This window comes from Camarhynchus parvulus, chromosome 8 (assembly GCF_901933205.1).
Source record: "Camarhynchus parvulus chromosome 8, STF_HiC, whole genome shotgun sequence".
NCBI classification, from domain to species: domain Eukaryota; kingdom Metazoa; phylum Chordata; class Aves; order Passeriformes; family Thraupidae; genus Camarhynchus; species Camarhynchus parvulus.
In genome coordinates this window covers 4,731,322-4,753,192 of record NC_044578.1, presented here as the reverse complement: position 1 = coordinate 4,753,192, position 21,871 = coordinate 4,731,322, and the positions used below count along the sequence as shown (strand labels likewise).

The following is a 21,871-nucleotide window of genomic DNA, read 5'->3' as shown; positions in this document are numbered from 1 at the left end:
GAGGAGACTGGGGGGCTCTCCCTGGCTACTGTGTTCTCCTCCCTCCCCTGCAGTGTGGGGTCCCTTTGGTTAAGATGTGCCCCTGTTCTTGGATCACTTGCTGAGGTGAGTGCTCTGCTGCTGGCACACTCAGCCTGCTCCTCAGGGGCTTTCTCAAACTGGGGGAATCTCAGGAGCAGCCAGGAGCCTGCAGTTCACAGGATGGGAGCTGGGGAGGCCCAGGAGCAAAGGGCAAGAGAGACAAACTGCTGGAATTTCCCTAGGATAGATAGGGATGACAGGAAGCATGAGAGTGGATTCCCTGTCCTCTCTCTGCCTGGTTGAACAGAGAGACTTAAAGGAGGGGGGCAATGGCACTGCAATTGAACAGTAATTAACTGTTTTCAGCTGGGACTTTAGAGAAATTACATACATGAGAGGAGGGTGCCAGGTCCTGCACACGCTCCCAAGGAAGGTGTGATGGCACACACAGCTCACTCGGGGTTAAACGCATCCTTCCAAACTCTGCTACCACCTAGAGGAGTTGCACATACCTGTTCTGGGTGGCGTTACCACACCTGAGTAGCCCCAGGTCCACCACAACTCCACAGAGAAGTGGGTCTGAAAAAGTGCTGCCATAGCAAAGATGAGCAGGGAATGAAAACCTGGAGGCAGTGGAGAAAGTGAGACGAGCAGAAAATGTCAGTAGCAACAAAAGCTGGCCATAAATATGTACTGGGAACATGTTGTTCTCCTAGAATTAAGTTTATCAGGTCTTGTACAAGTGTTTAGACCAGACAGGAATAATTAAATCTAGGTGTAATTACACGTTAGTATGGCTGATTAAGTATGCTAATTAATCTGCAATTATCATTTGGTGGGGGGAGATAACAGAACACAGGTAAAACTGCAGCGATTTCAGGAAATCCTGGCTATTGTTCCCAAGGAGGAAGGCTCAGAAGGGAAATGCCTGAGCAGTGATGTGGGTGAGGGAGGATACAGAAACGCTGCTGGGGCAACAAAGGAGGGTTGTGCAATGCAGCCTGAGAGCCCAGACCAGCACGGAAGGGCTTTGGCACCTGAACTGCAGCTTCAGCAGGGCTGAGGCACTTGGCAGGCTGGCTCTCTCCCTGGGAAAAGAGCAGTGTGCACCCTGGGAGAAGGTGTACAACTGAGAGCAGGGAGGGGCAGGAGCACCTCCCACTGAGCCTACAGGGCTGCATGAAGACGTTTATCAAGGAGACAGAAGAGGTGGGTGTGGCACTCCTCAGGCTGAAGAGTGCACTGAGTCTTGACTCTTGCTTTTGGCTGCTCATTCAAGGCAGGGATTAGATTTATTAGCATGAAATGAGAAGAATGAAGTAATTACCCATTGTCAATGGGTAGCACCTAAATGCAAAATGGGAGTTTGTCCTCCTCAGACAAAACGTCAGGGGGAAAGAAGGAAGTGGTGTGTGTAAAAAATCGGGACAATTGGCATCATGAAGCTGTGTGGAGCTAGTGGGGCATAAGTGAAGGGTTAAAGGCTCAGCTGTGAGGTATTTCTTTTATTGCAGGTGTGTCTTGGGGAAAAGATAAGTGAAGGTTCACAGACTTCAAAGACATTCCTACAAACATCACCTCCCACCACCTCCCTCACAATGCCCTGGGTCTCACCCAGACTTTCTCAGTAATCACTGGCCACGTGGAACAACACAAGAAGCAGAGAGAAATGATAAACAGCTGCTGAAAATATGCAAGCACTCATTAAAAGACACTCCTTGGAACAGTACGCCGGCCAGAGCTTTATTTTCAACAGCCCATACAACCAAAAACCAAGAGCAACAGCAATGGTGTGTGTGCATGTGTGTGACTGATACAGTGCAGTACCCCATCACAGCAGACAAAGTTTGCCAATAAATTAAGAAGTGAAAAAACAAACACAGTGCATACCTAAAGATCATCAGTACATAAGTGGAACACAGCCTAAGTAGAAGTATTTGCATATCCTCTAGCTGTTGTAACATTGCCCTTTCAAAGCTAACCAAACCATTCTTGCTCTGTGCAGGCTATACAAGCACTGGGCTAATCGTAGCTTCGCCCCAGGGATAATTCCCTTCTGGGGGCAGGAAGGCAGGTCACACCCTGAGAATCAACACTTGCCTTCCTGTGTACCCCTGGTGCAGCCAGGAGGCGTGGCAGGCACTCCTGGATCACTGACACAGCTCCTGGGCCCGGGCAGCACTGAGGACACTCTGCACTGGCTGTGTCTCCCCATGGAATGCTGCCCCTGTGCAGGATTTGAGGGGGTACCTTACTTATATCACTGAGTTACAGCCCAAGCTTATTCCTGCTACTGCTTTATCATTGGTTTCATCTGGACCTTAAACATCCATCTATCAATAAATAAAATCATTGGTTTAGCACGCATAATAAAATTACACCTCCCACTGGTAACTGTTTGAGAAGTCTCCGTGTCACCCCCTACACAAGCCTCAAGAAAATGACTTTATTTTCCATCAGGCTCAGTAAGGTTTCAAGTAACAATTTTCAGTACTGCTTGGACAAGACACAGGCTTGGTTTGGAACCCTGATTCTGGCTACAGGGTCAAAACATCTCCACACTTCTACACTCAAGTGTATCAAGTCCATGACTGTGCCATTTTCACCTGCGAGCAGCAGAAGAGGGAACCGACAGTACTTGCTGTTATTCCCTCGCCAGGTGACTGAAACAGTCCTTTTACAAAGCCTATCAACCTAACCCAGCTAAAATGAAAAGCAAAAATGTCACTCAAGTCAGAACCAAAGCCTGTGTGTATCAAGGTTCACATCAACAGTTCTTATCCACAGCCACCTGCTCTAACAAACCTCCTAAAAATGCATCCTTGACTTCCTTCTCCCACAGGCCAGGACAGAACAATCTGAGATAAGCCATATCTTCCTCCAACTGAGTACTTATAAGGCACTAAAATTAAGCCACAACCAAACAACCCCAAAAAACACAAACCCAAGAGAAACCCAAACAAACTGACCCACAAAGAAATTAAAATTTGGCTATATGAAATAGCAGCAATTTTTTTTCAGTGGTCTACAAAGCCAGAACATTGATACTTTGGGGCAAAAAAAACCAATGCACTGTTGGCCAACTACAAAACACCTAAAAAACCTACATCCATTCGCACTTCGTAATCAAAATCAGTACAAATCTGATAGGCACAAGTAAAAAGCATCTTCTTCACACCTCAGTGCTCAGTTTTCCAGCAGAAGCCAGGCCTGGGGAGCTCAGCTGCCCTGCAGGACAAGGTGAGCAGCCCAGCATCACGACCATCATGCAGCTGGAGGAGGATGGAGTGGGGATGAGCCACTGCAGAGCTGCTCCAGGACACTGACTGGAGGCAAATGTTTTTAACAACATGATTAATTAGACAATGTGTTCAGCTTTGGCACCTATTTCTGAGCCCTCCCTCCTGTTTTCAGAAGTCCTGTTAAATATAGCTGGTGTAACTCCAGTGTCTTCATCCAGTCCCATTATTTTTCTTCTGCCTGGAAAGAGGTGAACTCACCTATGTCACTACATTAGATACAAAGGCTAGCACTTCAGATTTCTTAAAAACAATCACTCTGAGTTTGGAAAACTGGTTTTAAAACATATCAAGAAATACTAAACATAAATGTGTAAAGCAGGAATTCATACCTTTAAACATCAATAAGAATGAGCTTATTTGGAGAGCAATAAAGCTTTTTTTTTTAAGGATATACTGACTAGCTATAGGTAAATTTCTCTTTCCCTGATTGCTTGGTGAGCTCAGCCAGGCTCAGTGCCTTGCAGCTTTGCAGATTTTGTCATACACTTCTGGAAAGGCATCCTTGCAATTCATCTCCTCCCTCAGCTTGTGGTACAACGAGCCATCAAACATATCCCAGAACTCCTCACGGGTCATGTAACAATCTGCATACAGCATCTGGAAACTGGAGAGAGGGGAAAGAGAAGAGACAGAGATTCAGTGTTAATTGAGCCACAAGATTTGATATAGAATATTTTTTAAAAATTCAGTGCAAGTTATGAATAGCAAATACTTAACAAAACAAAAACATCAACAATGCTTTTTAAAAGCAAGCAAATACAACAGCTCATATGGATTATGTTGGGACACTCAGCCAATTATGTTTTGTGGATTTACTATTTTTTTCTGCCTATTTTCTTAGGATCCATGTAGGTACAGTCATAGAATCTCATATTTGCCTGCATTACAATATCCATTCAAAGCAGATATAACAATATATTCTTTGACTTTTTCATTTCTCTGGACATTAAGAACGGAACTAAGAAGGCAAAATGAGACCAGGCCAAGAAGATAAATCCATAGTGTAAACAAAGCATGGTGTAACAAAGGTCCATTTACAAATTAAATCCTTCTTCAGCTGTGGACTCTTCCTCACTCCCATAGTGTGCTCTCTAAGCTGCAGCTACCACCAGAGTACAGCAGCAAAACACACCTAACATAGAAGCTCTATTGTTTTGTGTGATTACAAAACGAGAAGATTAAGCATTTATCCATTGTTCATTTCCCAGTGACAGGTAGAAAACAGACCAAACTTTGTCAGTAAAGAGCTTTAAATTAAAATCTTAATTTCAAGTTTAATGAAAAAAGCTTAAAATTAACTTTGGATTGCTTTGTTCTCTGGCAAATCACTTCTTGCAGCTTGAAGTCATTTGCAGTCCCCAAATCATCTTGAAGCAGCCTTGCCATTATTGCTCAGCCACATGGGACATGATCACTGTTAGACTGAGAAGTAGGTCAAAATAGAAATGGGGATAAATTAGACTGATGGTGTAAAAATACCATGTAGTTGCTTTTTGTTCCTGAGAAACCAGCCTGTGGCTGCTCCTCCACTGACACCGCTCCAGCAAATTAGGCTGGCTCAAGTCCGTGACAGATGGTGGGCACATGCCTCACGCCCACTGTGGTCCTGTGCAACCAGAACCCAGGCAGGGAAAAGGAAGCTCTGGAGCACAAGTTTTGAGGGAGGAAAGAGCCGCCAGCACACAGGGACTGACTGCAGGGACAGCCAAGGCTGGCCCCCTGGGCAAGGACGTCCCGCTGCAAGGACGGGGCAGAGCGGCTCCATGATGCTGCAAGGACTGCAGGGAAAACAGTCCCAAGGGCAGCCAGAGAAGCTGTCCAAACTTTTGAGATTCCTGAATGATTCATTCCTTGGAATGAATATTCCAAGGATGTATTTTGTAGCAGCAGACTCTGCTCCCAGAGCAGCCTGGAGCTGAAAGGCGATCTGAAGTCACCCAGCTTCCAACTACGCTGCGAGAACTTCAGCCAGTGTCCTTTTGTTTGGTTGGTTTTGCAATCAAATAATAAAGTGAAATCATATTTAAAACTCACCAAAATTAGAAATTTAAATTAGTTGTCAATTATTGTGGTTGTTAAATTAATGCAGTATTTAATATTAAAGTTCTGTGGGATAAATAACTGTGATTAAACTCCATGGGTGTGAATTATATGACATTATCACTACTCTGAGGAGTGGGGTCCTTACCCGTGCACACTTCTTACAAACTTTTCCATCTGCCTCATTGAAGCCCTGGCTTCAAACTGTTTGCTCTTGGGCTCTCCGTAAGCTCCTATATCCACGTAGAGTTCAGCTTCATTTCCTTTGGGATGGACCATACCAGGATTGTTGGGCAATATGAAAGGACACAACCAAATAGGGTACACCTGCAGGGGCAGCAAAACACTTTATAATTTATTTTTTGACACAATCATCCTTTAAGCTATTTAATAAATGTGGCAAAATAAAGAGTTAAGAGAACTTTCTCCCAGTCTTGGACTGAAACTTTTGCATTCAGTTCTTCCTTCTCAGCTGTCCTGGTGTTGTTTTTAGCTGCACTTTCTAACGACCATAACACAAATAGATGGAAAATGTCTTCCTAGAATTACATCTCCTCCCTTTAAACATTTGAAATTAAAAGGGAAAAAAAATCCAAAAACACCCACAAATAGACCACCCCTGATCTCAAAGCAACAACTGAATAAACATTCTGAGCAAGAAGAGAAGGAAGTGTTTTCTTTTCCAGGTCAGTCCAAAACTGAAATTATCAAAATCGAAATTCTACACTAACTAAAATAAATTCAGAAATAAAAGCAAGAAAGGGAAATGAAGCTCCACAGTTGGTGCTTGGTGAGACCACCAATCATTTTAGGTGAAGATCAGTTCAAATTTTAGTAAGTGATAAAATCTTTTAGAAGTATCGGCTTCTAGCAAAGCTTGAATCTTTTATTTAATGCTTTTCTTTTTCAGAAAGCTGTGTTTATTTCTGCTGCAGCCTTGCATCATGGACTCACAAAGCACAGCACTCCCCAGGACACAATAATGACCTTTTGCACAAGCAGGATATTATGTCTTAACATCAGCAGTCACAGTCCTTATCACAAACAACCCAAGATTTGCTGAGTTCTAAGGAGAAGTGTTCTTACATTAAGGTCAACGTGGAAGGTCTGGATTGATTTTTCAAGGCTCTTTATTGGCACCAGCATGTCCTGCACAACGTGGTGCTGCTCATACAGCTTCCTAATGGCTTCTCCTTGGGTAAGCTTCAGTAGAGAGATTTTTGGGGGGACCATCCAGCCAAACAGGTAACGGAACACAGGGTTATTGCCAAAGGGAATGATATCCTTCAAAAAGGAAAGAAAAAAGAGTCTGACTGAAGAATGTGTAAGTGGACCAAAAGAATGCTTCAGAGCCCTCAGGGCAATATTAAGCCAGATTTTCAATAAATTTAATTTGTGATACTTTGCTGAAGCACTAAAACACAAATTAGCAAATTAGAGGGGCCTGGGCTGCACTTGCCCGAAGCTTCCTCTGGTTCCCACTGATTTTCAGTTGTATGAATCACAACATACCCAGCCCCAAATAATTTCAGAAAATAAAGAGAGCAACAGGCTATTATCTTGCAACAGCCAAGGGAGGAGTGCAAAAGGAGCTAGCTTTACAGAAGTTTTGCAAGAATAGCCAATTTCTCAATAGCATTTTAAAGCTATAAAATTTTAATTACCACCCGTACAGCCAACTGCTGTTTACCTTCTGCAGGAGCTGAAAGGATCGGGTACCTCACTCCAGAGATTCAAAATGTAGTAACAGGAATATTTCAGAATGCCAAATCAAGTTTAGTGTAACTACACACGACAATAAACACATTTATGAAATTCTAAGTAATGACCTGATTACACATAATTACTTTAGGTGGGGCAGTTTTTCAGCCAGAATTTCACATTTGGAAATCATTCAGTAGGTATAAAAATCTAATGCTGAAATACATACGTAAGGTCCAAATTCAGAAAAGCACTAAAACAAATATTAGGAGTTTCTGATACAACACCTTATATGTCAAGAAGTGTCTTTTGATTTGTTGCACCCAAATGCAGGACGTGTAAATTTGCCATAAACTTTGCCATTTTTTTCTGTCATTAAAGACAGAAGTTGCTGCCAAGGGGAAGAAGATACACTGTGAAGGGGCAGAGATCCTGCAGATACATGTGAATTTTGGAACTGATCTTACTTGGAGCTCCCAGAAGATACTGCGAGTATGTCTGTGGTAATAATGTCTGGAAGGAATGTACTCCACTCCAGTCCTGTCAGCTTTCAAATAATTCTCCACATGCTTAAAGAACCATGGCTTGTAGTAGTTACCAATTCTGTTTATCTACAAGAAAACAAGAATTCATTAGATAACAGTTACACCTTGCTAGGCAACAGAGTATGTCCCCAAATCCTTTCCTGGGAGGAATCTGTGTTAGATCCTCTGGATAAGACTGTCAACAAGGCACCTAGGGAGCCTTCACCCCACTTGCAAGGCTCCTTCTTAGCTTCCTTGCCATTAAGGTTTAAGTAAGGCTTCCACTGACAAGTTATTTAAGAACCCACAAATGTGACAGGACTGAATTCCTAAAATGCCAATCTCTAAACCCCATCATTAATCCAAAACCTCATATGGCAGAGAGGAAACATCCAGGTGGAGGGTTGCATGAACACTTAGTATGACCCTCCTGTGCATGCCCCTGATGTGTTTTTATTGATATTAACAGCATTAAAAGCTTGCTAGGAAGAGAGTTACTCTAAATAACTGCAGTTCAAAGCAGCATTGTTCAGTCTATGAGAAAAGATCCTTCTCCTCTTCCTCCTCCTCAGAACAATGAAATCAGTGGGTCATTTCTCACCAATAAAAGAGATTTAGAGAACAGATTCTGTCATAGTAGGAATTAAAACATTCTGATGGACTGATCCAAATTTTAATCCTATGTTAAGAGACTGTTCCAATTCTATAATGGTTCTATCCTAGTACAGCTTCAGTTAGACTTTAGGAGTATTTTTTTTATTGTGAGTAACTTCCCTTTAGTTACCTTGCTTTGCTCAGCTTCATCAGTCAGGACTCCGGTCATGATGACTGCTTCATCCAAGGAATACATAAGTCCTTCCACAAAACTATTCTCCTTTTTCTTAGACTCTTCAGTGAACTTCTCACAAATCTTCTGCAGTCCTCTCACTGGCTTATAATGTATTTTGACATATTTCTTGGCAGGAACCATTTTTATTTCTGCTGCAACCAGGAAACCCAGAGTACCACAAGACCAAGGCACTGCATAAAATAGGTCTGAGTTTTCAGTCTGCAAAAAGTATGTATGTCATACTAAATCATATATCCACACCAATAACTGTCAATGACATTGTAAATGATAGCAAAGTAACATTTTGTCTTACTGGTGAACATCTCACAAGGCTTCCATCAGCAAGAACAAGTTCATAGGCCACACAGGTGTGCTGAAAAAGTCCATAGATATGGGATGAAGACTCAATGCCAGTTCCCATGATCAGGCCACCTTGTCAAGAGAGCACACAACAAATCAAATGAAACACATTCCAAAATGTGGGAAACCTCCACTATATAAGCTCTTTTAAGACTATTAAATAAAAAAGTGCTTATAACATAAATACCACAAAGAACATAAGGCTCAACAAAGTATTTCTAGAACCTTTAAAACAATGCTATTAAAAAACCATAATGGAAATGCAGCAAAATCTGTGAGTCTTGTCATCAGCAGTCCTTACCTACTGTGAGATCATCAAGCTCTGGCACCACAGGAATAGTCCAGCCCATGGGATTCAGGTATGCAGTCAGCTGGCCCATGGTCACCAAAGGCTCCACACGAACAACCTAAAAAGCCAAAAACCAAAAAACAAAACAAAACCCGCCCCCAAGTTCTCAACAAACATAAATTAAGAGTTCAGCATTAATGATGCCAAAATATGGCTAACTGGATACACCTCCATCTGTTATCAGAACTCAGAGACTCACTTTCCTAAGAGAGCTGCTAAAAATAGTGGGAACTGTTTAGTGATTCCTCCTCTGCCTCAACATCTTGTTGCTCAGTGCCCAAACCCATAAATCAATCTGGTCTTTTAGACTTCAGCACATAAAAGCCAAGCAATTCCATATGCTGGGTTTCTCAGATGGAACGATCCAAGCCCACACTGCAAACCCTTGAAATGTGACAGCTCTGCCACAAAATTTTGTTCTTTGTGGAATCGAATCCCTTCAGCCCCGAGTACTGTGAAGGAAAGTATAAAATCCATTACAGTGAATGCTTTGTGGTGGGATTTGTTACCTGTCTTTCACTGTCTACTTCCAGAACATCCATTAAATTGATCATGATGTTCTTGTGGGTCTTCTTGTACTTGCCCACACGGAGTGACACCGTCAGCCAGCCGGGCCGGCCTGTGCACATGTACCTCCTGCTGCCTTCCTTCTTCCATTCCCGCACCTGCAAGAGCAACAGCTGTCACTGCAGGGATGCTTTGGAAGCCTCTTTGCAGCCCTCTGAACTCCTAAATAAAGTATGACCAGAGTGGTAGAGTTATGTAGAGGATACGCTCCTAATATCCTGTAGCTCTGGGGTTTTCTTTTGGGAGAAGGATTCAGAAGGATAACAAGACACTAACAGAGTTAAAAAATCCTCTCTAAGGGAGGTATTATTGCTGTTATAATCTCAGTTCTAATCCAAAACACAGAAAAAGTGGTCTGAGCCTCCAAATGACCAGGTCTACTGGAATCAACCTTAAGCAACCTGGTCTAGTGGAAGATGCCCCTGCCCAAGGCAGGTGGGGTTGGAACAAGATGATTTTTAAGGTCCCTTCCCAACCCAAAGCCTCCTAGGATTCTACAAAAAGTTGGGAAGGAAAATGTGTAAGCCATATGAATTCTGCAAAGCCACAGTGGTTAACACCCAGAGAACAAACAACTGCATTTTCTTCAAAGCTGAGCTGCTACTACAGCTGGTAAAAAAACCCCAGCCAACAACCCCAACCCCTCCGAGAATAATTCCATGCACATGAATATCCATCTGCATCCGTGATGTGACAGACAAGGCAGGAAACAGAAGCGGACGTGACAGAATTACCACAAACACCAGAGAGCACAGAATCACTACGCACATCTGCATTTCTGGGTGGAGGAAAAGTTTAATCTGGCCCCGAAGCAGCTCCTGGAGCTGGCGGTGCCGAGCAGCAGGGTGTGGGGGGAAGCAGAACACGCTCCTGAGCCTGCGGTTCAGACACCGATGCGTTCCCATGTTGCACACACGTGTGTCCCTGAGCCTGCTGCGGCCAAGCCCGGCTCACAGCACACCCGCAGCCGCAGGGAGGGACTTCCACAGGAGTTCCAGCAGGACAAGAGCCCTGCAGGAGGCTGAAAGCCCCGCTGGTGTTTATTCCTTTGCATTTCCCCGCTCCGGCTGGACTTTGCCCCGGGTGCGGAATGGCGGGGTGGGGAGGGAGCACAGAGAGCGGGACAGAGAGCGGGACAAGGACACGCTGTCCCCTCGCAAAGCCGCGGTACCCCCGGGGTCCCGAGGTCCGGGCAAGCCTCACCTGCTCCTGGATGTGCCGGACGCGCTGGGCGTGCTGCCGCGGGGCGCTGTGGAGGCGCCACACGGCCCATGCGCGCAGCTGGTAGTAGATGTCGAAGAGGATGGAGAGCGGCAGGAGGAAGAAGCAGACGAAGACCCAGCGGTGGTGCACCAGCACGGCCTCCAGCCCGCGGTGCCGCACCCAGAGCAGCAGGAGCAGCAGCCCCGCGCCCACCGACCACAGCGCCGACATGACTCCCACGGCCCGCTCGCGCTCCATCACGGCCGCGCGCCCTTATGGGACCCCGCCATGCCGCGCCCGCCGCTCGCGCGCTCGCCGCCCGCGCCACGCCCCTTCGCCCCCATTGGTCGAGGCGTGAGGCGAGGGGAGGGAGGTGGCCAATCGGAGAGCTCCGCGGAGATCGGACCAGGCGCTGAGGGCGCCGATTGGCTGCGCGCGGCCGGCCCCGCGCTCCCCCTCATCGCCGCGGCCACCGGGCTCCCCCCCCCGCAGCGGGGGTGGCACCGCCTGGGGACTGAGGGGGACTGAGGGGGGCCCGGCTCAGACCCGGGAAGGGCTGGGGATGGGGACCGGGCAGGGTCAGACCCCGGGCAGGGCTGGGGGAGCCGGGTCAACCCCCTGGCAGGGCTGGGAATGGGGACCGGGACAGGGTCAGACTCCCGGGCAGGGGTGGGCATGGTGACCTGAACAGGGTGAGACCCCGGGAAGGGCTGGGAATGGGGACCGGGACAGGGTCAGACCCTCGAGGACCGGGACAGGATCAAACCCTCGGGCAGTGCTAGGGATGGGGACCGGACAGGGTCAGACCCCCGGGAAGGGCTGGGCGCTGGTCCTGGCAGGGGCTGGGTGGGACACAGGGCAGAGGACAAGGGCTGAAGCAGAGGGGACTCCCTGGTCAGGGCAGGGACAGGCCCGTGGTGGTGCTGTGGTGACCGTGTCCCCTGAGCAGGGGATGCACCATGGTGCCTTTGGGTTGGGGTCTGGAGCAAAACATCTGCGCATCTCTCCGCTGTGCCTCCCTCCCCTGTGCACCCCTCTGGTGGTGTAGGCACCAGAGAACCTGGCCGTGCCAGTGTCTCCAAAGTGCCCTGCAGTTCCATTTCTAGAATAAAGAAAGGGGCACCTCCCTCCAAAACACAGCTTGCTCTCTAAAACCCTGGCAGAAAAGGCCTATCCATGGTGGAACCGCGTGACACAAGATAAATAAAGTCTGTGAGAAAGATGAGGCTTTGTTTTTTGAAGTTAAAATCCCTCCAGAGATGTGCTGCTTGAGAGGACAGGGACAGAAGTCCAATGATAGCTCCAGGAGGTTCTGGCACAGCCGGCATTGTCAGACACCCTGGAATGGCAAAGGCTGGGTTCAGAGAGGAACATGGAATCCAGGTGTTCCGTGTGGACACAGCCATGGTGATGTGACACAAGTGTCAGCTGGAGAAATGCTGACCTTGTCCTTTAGATGATTGACAGCTGGGAGATGGAAACTTCAGGCAGGGAGGGATCAAGGTTCAGAACTCAGCCCAGACACACCTTTCAGCCCTCTTCAGACACATGGAAGGCTTTGTTGTGAAGCCCAGTTCAGGATTTCATGGAACCATTCACAGAATGTTTTGGGTTGGATGTACCTTAGAGATCACCTAGCCCCAACCCTTTGGCCATGGGCAGAGCCACCTTCCCTTAGAACAGTTTGCTCAGGTCCCCCATGCAATGTGGACTGGAACAATTCCAGGGATGGAAATTTTAGCACACTGCTTCTTTGGGGTTTGTCCCACGGCTTTTATTGAAGGACTAGACTGAGACTTCACAGCTCTCATATTTGGAAAGGGTCTCCTAATTTCCAGACTAAATTTATTTATAGCCAAATTATATTTGTTGCACTTGTGCCTAGTCTGCCCACTAGCTCTTCTTACATCTGAGCTGATTGATGTTATCTGCTTTTATTTATCAGTTCATCTGCTGACGGAAGTTATTCATGCGAAAGAAGGTTCCTATGCTCTAAGAGAGGTTATTTTAACTTCTCTGAAGGACCTAAATAATTATTCCTGATCTGAATGAGATCAAGCTCTGGGCTTATTGAATAACAGCATCATTTATTCATAAGGGGATATTTATGCCTTCAGTGTAAATACTATTTTGAAATTGTTTTTATGAAGAACCATTACAAGTGCTTATAATGTTTTTCATGTTTTGCTCTTGTTTTTGTAAGGCTCTAGGCAACAAGAAGGGGGTAGGTGAGCTCGAAGATTGGGATGTGGAACTCCTTTAAAGCAGAGGAGTGAACCACATTCAGATTATGGTCAAATTGCTCGTGTAGGTACTGATGCCAAACATAGAAAACACAGGAAGGCGAAGGAGATGAGGGAAGGGGAGATAGGTACTAGAAATGCTGCTGGTTTTCAATTCTAGTTATCCTAGTTATTTGGGCAAAACATCATCCAATGATCTATGTAGGCTTAGGAAGACATCATCTGCAAATCTGGTTGGAAGAGCTAAGGTTCTCTTGGTAGCTTGGTGAGATGAAAATCCCTGGTTTCTTCAATTAAATTAACATTTTAAGTGTGTTTAAGCTGTTAGTGCTTCTTAAAAAAGCAGTCCTTTTCCCTTCCTCTCCTCCCTGCCTCCCTCTCCTGCCATCCCATCCGCCCACTCATGCTGTTCTGGGCATGCTGTGCAGTACAAGTGCTTCTGCTGTCACTCACTAAAACAGGTTGGAGAACTGATCTGACTGAAGAATTAAACATTTTCTTTTCAAATAATTTTTCTTTCTGCCTGGATCAGCTCCCTGTGGAGCTCACGCCACACATGCTTGTGCTGGGAGCAGAGCAGGGCCCTGGCACTGACCATGCCAGAGCTCCCCGTCCTCCTGGGGACAGCTCATCCCTGCCAGCCCTGCACAGGACTCTGCTCCTTGCCCAGCAGGGCTTGGTGCTGACCATGCAAAGGCTTTTGGATAAAGGATGCAGCTCTTTGTCCAAGGAGACAGGGAGAAGGGACACAGAGTCATGGAATCATAGAATTTTTTTGGCTGGAAAAGCCTTCTAAGATCATCAAGTCCAACTGTTGCCCCAGCACTGCCAAGGCCACCACCCCAAGTGCCACATCAACACAGCTTTTAAACCCCTCTAGGATGATAATCCCACCACTGCCATGGGCAGCCTGTTCCAGTGTTTGATAACTCTTTATATGAAGAAATTGCTCCTGACACGCAATCCAAACCTCCCTGGCACAACTTGAGGCTGCTTCCTCTTGTCCTGTCCCCTGTTTCCTGGGTGGGACCCTGACCCCCACCTGGCTCCAACCTCATTTCAGGGAGTTGTAGAGACTGAGAAGGTCCCCTCTGAGCCTCCTTTTCTCCAGGCTGAGCCCAACCACTCCCTCAACCTCAGACTTGTGCTCCAGCCCTTTTCCCAGCTCTGCTGCCCTTCTCTGAGCACACCTCAGCCCCTCCATGTCTTCCTTGTCATGAGAGGCCCCGAAATGCACACAGGATTCCAGGTGTGGCTTCATCAGCACCAAGCACAGCGGGACAATCCCTGCCCTGATCCTGCTGGCCACGCTGCATGGTCATCACATACAGAGCATTTGAGCTGCACACAAAAGTAAGCTGAGCAGTTCTGTCTCCATGAGAAAAATATCAAGACGCCTTCAGTGGTGCCAAAGGAAGGCATTGAAAAGCATTAAAAAGCCCATTTTTTCTTGCAAACTCTCACAACCCTGGTACTGACTGCCACAGAGCTGCTGCTGAGCAGTACCAGGACATTGAAAGGACGGGCATTTAATAGGAGTAGTTATGAAAACTAATAAAGAATTTTGGGAAGACTGCAAGCCTGCTTAAATCCGTAAACAACCCAGCCGATGGTTACTCGGGGTTAGGAGTCAGCTGCTTTTGGTTTTCCTGCACGTTGGTTTGCTGCAAAGCTTGTTTGAAATGGGAGTGTTTCTGAGGGTTGGAGGGAGGTGGTGCTCAAACTGCTTGTGAGAAGCTCCCTCTGCTGAGAAATCCAAAGTATGTTCAGTCACCCTGAAGGAAAAGCCAGTAGGGGAATGTGGTGCCCCTGTGCTTACCTGATGGTGCTCAATTGACCAGATGGGTTTTTTTCAAAAGGTATTTATCAATGGGATACCTATTGCCTGAGGTTTCACAGCTGTTTCATGTGAGGGAGTAGAGGTGTGTGGTGGCTTGAAGAGGAGGAAGGCAGAGGGTTTGGAACAGCAGCTGTAGCTGGAGTGGCCTTTGGGAAATCGATCAAAAAGGGAAAATGCATTTTTAATTACTTTAGAAACTTCCAGATAGCTCTCAGGGGAACTGAAACACCAGCTGAAGGCTTAGGCAAGGTTAGATTCGTGAGGCTATTTTAGGTGTATGTGGACCTGATGTGGAAGGACTTGTTTAACACCCATGGTGGGCAAAGCTCTCCATGTGGATTCGTCTGAGTCCTTGGGGTGGCTTTGCTCTTTTTTCCTTGCCTTCCTCTGTCCTCTCAAGGCTGCAGCCACCCTGTTCACACTGGGAAGGGCTTCACCAAGAGAAGGAATAACTGGTGCTGCAGGAATCAAGGATACCTGGGCTGTGTCCCATGTGCTCTGTCTGATAGCAATCATGCCCCACTCCTTTGGTGATCAGTTATTGTAGGTGGCTGGTGGGACCCATCACCACCTTGGGGGGAAGCAAATGCAGGGTGTGAAGTAAAATTGAGAATATTGATGATGACAGAGTGTGTCCTACCCTTCAGTGGCTGTGGTCTGCATCAGGAGGCAAGGTCAGCTGCTGGTCAGCACGTTCACAGAGCCACCAAAAAAACCCCCAGTGCTGCAGAACGTACGAGAGCTTTCGTGTATTCTCTGTGATGTGCATTAAATCCAGCTTTACAATTGCCTCTGAAGGGATACCCTGTCTGGGATTTATAAAAAGAATCACTTGTCAAAACAGAGAGCCAGACTGGGAAAGGAATTCAGCCGTCCCTTCACTGTCACCAGGGTAGTGTCCTCTGTGGCAGAGATGAAATGGCTGTGGCACAGCAGCGGGTGTGGAGAGCTGGTTACTGAGGAACTTGGGGTTCAAACTACAGGCTGAAGGAGGTCAAACTCCTCTGGGTGAGCAGTGGGGACAGTGAGCTCATGGCAGCCATCAGTTGGCTTTACAGCCCTGAGAGTGAGGAGAAGTGGGTGAAGAAGTTGTGATGCTCCCATCTCCTTCGGTTGGTGAGATCCTGGGGACACCGACTGCGCCGGGCATCAGAAACCAGCTGCAGTCACCGAAAGGCAATAAGTGCATTACTGCAGACTCATGGCAAAGTGCACACAAGTGCCAGTGGCTTCCAGGATGCTCAGGGTGAACTTTGTCACCAGTTGTGAACCACAGCTAGTGGGGAGCTACTCCAGGGTACCCTTTCCCCCCACCTGCCTCTGGAATCTTCTTGCTTGGCGTGGCAAACGCTGTGGGAACATGCAGGAACCATTTGGTGATGGTGAAGGCTTGCCAATGTCACCTGAGGAAACACCACAGGTTGTTTTTTTGTGCAGGCCAAATTTTTCTCCTGTTTTCAGCTCCCAGCAAACCTGCCTGTGTGTTTAGCATCCCAGTACCAGATGTAGTTGGAGGACTTTTCCTCCAAATAAAGCTAAGGCTTGCACTCCCCTGGCTGTGGCCATTCTCTCTGTCTGGTGCTGTCACTCTGTCACCTGTCTGCTTTCATTTATTTCAACATTTAAAAATTTTATGGGCCCACTCCCAGATGATGTAAACTGATAAAACTCCAGGCCATGCTCCAAAAACATCAGTGTAACTGTAGGATCTGGCCCCTTGGGTTTACTTACCAAAGCCTAAGAAAAATAGAAAAGCTGTGAGCGAAGCAAAAAAAAAAAAAAGGAAAAGGATGGTTGGAAAAAAAGGGTTTAAGATGTTGGTTATATAAGAGTTGTATAGCTGTTAAAGTCACCTAGAATATCCTTTTAATAAATGAAGAAATCGCAGCCAGATAAGTTAATAATTAAGGGTGACAAAAATACACCATTGTTCCAATAATAAGGAACTGTATTGGTCTTACTGAAGATAAATGGAGGCGTATTTAACGTGGTTCAGTGCTATGCTGATAGACTACAAATGTCCTTTTTTTTCACTAGAAAACTCAGTACAAAATCAGGTCGAAAGCTGATTGCCAGTGTTTGTTCCCTCCACGTTGCTCGGCTCCTTTCAACAGCAGATGTGCCTTGGAAGCGACTCCCACGTGTGTGGAACTGAGCAGAAGGAAGCTGGAGGCTTTGAGAAGAGGTTCCTGCCCCTTTCTGTGGAGGAGAACAAGATGTGCTACCATGTGTGGATCATCTCATGGAGATACAGAATGATTTTCAGGCTGAGGACCGGATAAATTGACTGGTCCTCAGCTCTGCAAATCAGCGTCTGGAAAAGTTGTGTGCACGGAAGGTGATGAGGATGTGATTGCTCAGTTTCCTTTAATACAGGGAATTTCATAGAATCCAGCTTGGCAGAATTAGTTGGAGCCATACCTAGTAAAGTGAGACAGCAATTTCAGCACCTCCTGACACAACCAAACCCCAATTTCAGCACCTTCTGACACAACCAAACCCCAAGTTTTTTGTACTTCCAGTAAGCATCGAAATATGATTGCTGCAGCGCCCTGTCCATGGGGAAGAGTGGCCTTTAAATATCCACCCAGAGAAACCCTGAGACTCACAAATAAATCTGAGAATGGGTAAATGCACTGATCCTGCTCCCAGCTCATGGTAAACTCCAGGTGCACTTCCAAGCCCCTCATGTGCTGAGCTGCAGACTCAGCTGTTTTCTGTCTCCTCCTGCCATCTCCATCCTTGGCAAGGCCCATTTTTTTTTTACAGACTGCTTAAGGAAATAATTGAGAAATCAGGCAACAATAAATCACTGACATCCCAGAGCAGTTAATTACAATTATCTATGGTATCAGCCCAGAGCCTATAATAAGCTCTGAACTTTTATTGCACTGAGGAGTCTGCTTACATCCAGGCTAATGAAGGTTATAGGGCTGGGATGGATTTCCCTCATGCTGGAACTGGCAGAGTGAATCAGGGCAGGAGAGCTTCATCCCTCTGTGAGGCAACCAAGAGCTGACACTTCTCTGGCACAGCAGAAATGCCGGGGGAAAACCACACCTTTTCAAGTAAGATAAGTAGCCAAAGAAAAGGATGGGATACTTTTTGGGGAGCAAGATTAACTCTCTGGGTCCTGGGGGACTTCCCAGGGAGGTGGAGCAGGGAAGCCTGTGTTCTCCATGTGGGATGGCAGGTCTGTGTCCCAGGGATGCTGCTCATGGGTGCTTTCTGTGAGGTGCTGATCTAAGTCATCTGCAGAAGGTAAATTGAGACCTTTCTCTTCAGTCTGAAGGTAGCTAACTTAGGCAACAAGTTCCAGCTGTTTCTTCACATGCATCTTTGCAAATGCCTGTTACTCACATTCACATCCCCCTCGTTCTTCCAAGTCAGTACTGAGTCAGTTTTTCTCTTACAGACCGAGGGAAGAGATGGGAACAACCTGCTCGTAAACCTGCATAGGAGAAATCTCCTGCTTGTGCTGCTCCTTTCAGGCAGAAGTCAGGAGAACATCAGGAGTGGGGTCTCTTCAGAGCCTCACACCACAGAGCTAACCAGAGTGTGAGGCAAATTCCCCATTGAGGGAGCTGTGGCACTGGAGATGAGTGTTGGTATCCTCTGACTCTTTTAATGCCATTACAGAGAAGCTGCAGCCTGTTATTTCCCAAACTCACCTCCTGTCATTTCTTGCAGAGTTTCAAATTGTCTTCAGTTACCTAGAAACCTGTGTAAGGAGATGTAAATGTTCTGGGTTAAAGCAAGGCAGGGTGTGCGGGCAGAAATCACAGAGCTCTTGCTGGGTCAGCAGCTGATGTTGCAGATGAGCTGTGAAGAAAGCAGACAGGCTTTTGGGCACAGCAGGGCACCAAAGGCATCCCAGGTGAGTGTTTCACTGAATTAGAAGGGAATTCCCTACAGGTGTCTTGTACAGACTCTTGGTGTTGGTGTGCATATGCTACATCGAGTGTCCTGGGAATGCTGCTCTCCTGGATTTTGAAATACTTTACATCTGGAAGGAAGTTAGGCCTGTAGGTAAGTTACTCTTGTGGTATAGTAAATCCTGTATGAATCCTTTGCTGTATTGTTTGGCTTAACTGACAACATAAGTTAAATATGTTAGATTTAAGTGCTCTTAAGTTTAAATGCCGTTTATTGAAGAGCTGTTGTGCCTTTTGGATGTATTCCTTTTTATCCTCCTATCCTTTTGTCTCCCCCTCCCCAGCCCAGCCTTCACATAGATAATGTTGTGTTTCTATCAGTTTGGATTGATTGACATTGGATTTTTTGTTTGCTTTTTTTCTCTCTGTGCTTTAACCATTAGTAAGTAATAGAGTGAACCTTGCCAACAAACTTTGTTGTGCTGTTGCTTTTATATTAAATCTATGTTTGCTGATGCCTCAGCTGCTGATTCTTTAAGAAACCTTGAAACCCTCCTCTTCTCAGCCATTCCTTGTCTCTCCCCAGGCTGTCATGCTTCCAACAAAATGTTTGCAAGTTTTGCTGGCAGCATTTTAGCCCTCAGCCACCTCCCAGCACAGCACACTGATGTGAACAAGTGCTTGTGGGCAGCCTGATGCCAAGGCAGGCAGTGGGATAATGCAGGGGCATTGGAAAAGGAAAACAGCTGTGGAACATCTGGGACAGATGTGTGCTGGACACCAAGGGCTTCACATGTGGTGGTAACCAGAAGAGCTGCTCCAGCCTTTTTCTCTAAAATTTGTAATTAATGCTGCTTTGAGCTTCTCTTTTGCATTTTTATGCTAAAAAATAAACAAAGCCCAGCCCATTCCCTGCTCCCTGGAGAGCTCTGTAACAGCTGCATGCAGCAGAGGCACGGAGAAGCACCAGGTCCTGGGGATGTCAGCATAGCTCTGTTGAGTTCACTGGGAAGCAAATTTAGCCAGTTTTGTGTTTAATCAAAGTTCTTTCTGCTTCTGTGAACATCAGCATTTGGAATCAAGGATACACAGGAGCTTCAAGCCCAGATATCCAATGTGTGGAGTAAAGCAAGCTGCAGCCGTGCTCCAGCAGCCAGGGCATGTCTCCCCTAGCTCTCTCTGCTCAGGTGTGATAGATGGGACTGACATCAGGCTTGACTGAGGAGCCCACAGGGCTGGAAATCAATGTTTCCTCACTGCAGCTCACACTCCAGCAGGGCAGCAGCAGCTGGGGCATGTAAAACACGCTGCATGGTGGGTTACCCACGTGTAACACAGCCGTGGTGCCTCTTCATGGGGAAAGAAAGAAGCTCAAACACGGGGCTTCCCCGAGGCAAAAATCTCCAGGAGCTCAGGAAAAGTTTTGTCTGAGTAAAGGCTGAGCTGCGGCATCAGGATTTAACTCTTTTCTTCCCCCACCCCTTGTTGGGCAAATTTCAAATCCTTTGCAGATTTTGTTGGAAAGCCCCTGGGAAGCTCCTTCTGTCCTAATCTGCAACACAGAAATTTCCCTTACAGGAAAGCCAAAGCTTTATCCACACCCATTTCTCTACACAGCAGCCCCAAGAGGAGCTGACACCTCAGCCAGGGGCTCCTGTACTGGCACAAGGAGCTGAAGGAATTTGAGAACACTGCTTGTCCATAAAGCTGTCTGTGGACAGTTCTATCCGTACTTTCCCAATCCCTTTCCAAAACTTTCCACCACAGTTGTGCTCCTCAGTGTGGTGCAGATTTACAGCCTGCTGGTTGGGACATCATTACAGTTGAGTAAGCAAACATTTCAGCTTTAAAACACTCAGAGATTTTGGGTCCAATGGCTTGCTAGATGATGGACATAGCTAGTGAGGGAACCACAACAAAAATTGATATCAAACAACTTCATACACATCTTGTTCTCCTATTATAACAAACTCAGTGAAGCCATTGGAACCAAATATTAAGACAGATTACAAAGTACATTTTATGGTACAAAAAGTAATTTGGCATTCAATAAAGTCTTGGGTCAAAACCACAGCTGGTCTGCAGAAGGAGTACTTGTAGGTGAACTAGCCAAAAATCCACACCCCACTTTGAGGTCAGGGGGCTGATCTCCTTCCACATCCAAATGCTTGGCATTTCCTGATGGAGACCACAAAGGAGGGCTCCCAAACCCTGCAGCTGCCCATGCAGCAGGACCTGCACTGAGACATCCATGTCCAGCTGCAGGTTCAACCCCAAAGGACACCGGCGAATGTTGCCTCATGTGAAGACGTAGGACAAATATTTCCACAGCCTGGGTTTGCTGACTGGATTAAGTAGGAGTGCCTGAGCCAGTGTATCAACTAGCACGACTAATTAGGCATTTTAAGAAGATGCAAATTAAGGCAAAGATAAACAGCAGGAGGTTTCTCCTTTGCTTTCCACGTGCTGGATGCAGGAACTCTCTCCCATCTGCACACCCTCATGGCTGTGTGCTGCAGCCCCTTACCTGCCTGGCAGGCTGCACCCAGGGTGCAGGGAAACACGAGGTGTGCCAGCCCCTGGGAATGGCTTCTCCATGGATCTGGACAGCATGGACACCTTGTTCCCGCAGAGATGTGACCCCTGAAGCCACATCAGTGGATCTGTAGTGACCCTGTCACAGGGGGTGTGACCAGAGGTGCTGGCTAGGGGCAGCTGGGCGTGGGTGAGTGTCCTGTGTGCCAGATCACTGAAGGAATCACTGTGGCCTGGCCCAGGTGCCACAAATAAGGATTCTGGCAGGAAGCCTGTGCTCTGGACTTGGTGAATTTGGTGCACCCAAATTCATTTTTGGCTTGGTGCTCTTGGTATCACCCATCCTGTTGTGACAGGGCAGAGAGTGCATGCATCTGCATACACACACACCTAATGAAAAAGCTGGTTTATTTATCTTGATTATACAGTGAAATGCACTATTTTACATGTGATTTGCTGCAGCAGCAAAATTAGGTGAACAA

At 46.7% G+C, this 21,871-nt stretch overlaps 1 protein-coding gene across 1 annotated transcript; it reads right to left on the bottom strand.

Moving 5' to 3' along the window:
• Positions 1-1,736: 1,736 nt before the first annotated feature.
• DHCR24 (24-dehydrocholesterol reductase) lies at positions 1,737-11,202 on the bottom strand. Its single transcript, XM_030953782.1, has 9 exons — positions 10,897-11,202; positions 9,636-9,791; positions 9,079-9,184; positions 8,731-8,849; positions 8,373-8,636; positions 7,532-7,675; positions 6,450-6,647; positions 5,512-5,690; positions 1,737-3,927 (listed from the first exon to the last, which is right to left on the bottom strand). Exons 1-9 carry the CDS (start codon positions 11,152-11,154, stop codon positions 3,774-3,776), a joined length of 1,578 nt encoding a protein of 525 aa, XP_030809642.1. The 5' UTR covers positions 11,155-11,202; the 3' UTR covers positions 1,737-3,773.
• Between the last annotated feature and the right edge of the window lie 10,669 nt (positions 11,203-21,871).

Bases quoted from the DNA above. Each gene is read 5' to 3' on its own strand.
- DHCR24 (XM_030953782.1), bottom strand. From the start codon at position 11,154: ATGGAGCGCGAGCGGGCCGTGGGAGTCATGTCGGCGCTGTGGTCGGTG. The intron at 7,676-8,372 runs GTAACTAAAGGG...GTTTTCTTGTAG, and splicing joins ATGAAGCTGAGCAAAGCAAG to ATAAACAGAATTGGTAACTA. The intron at 3,928-5,511 runs GTAAGGACCCCA...CCCTCTCTCCAG, and splicing joins TTTGTAAGAAGTGTGCACGG to TTTCCAGATGCTGTATGCAG.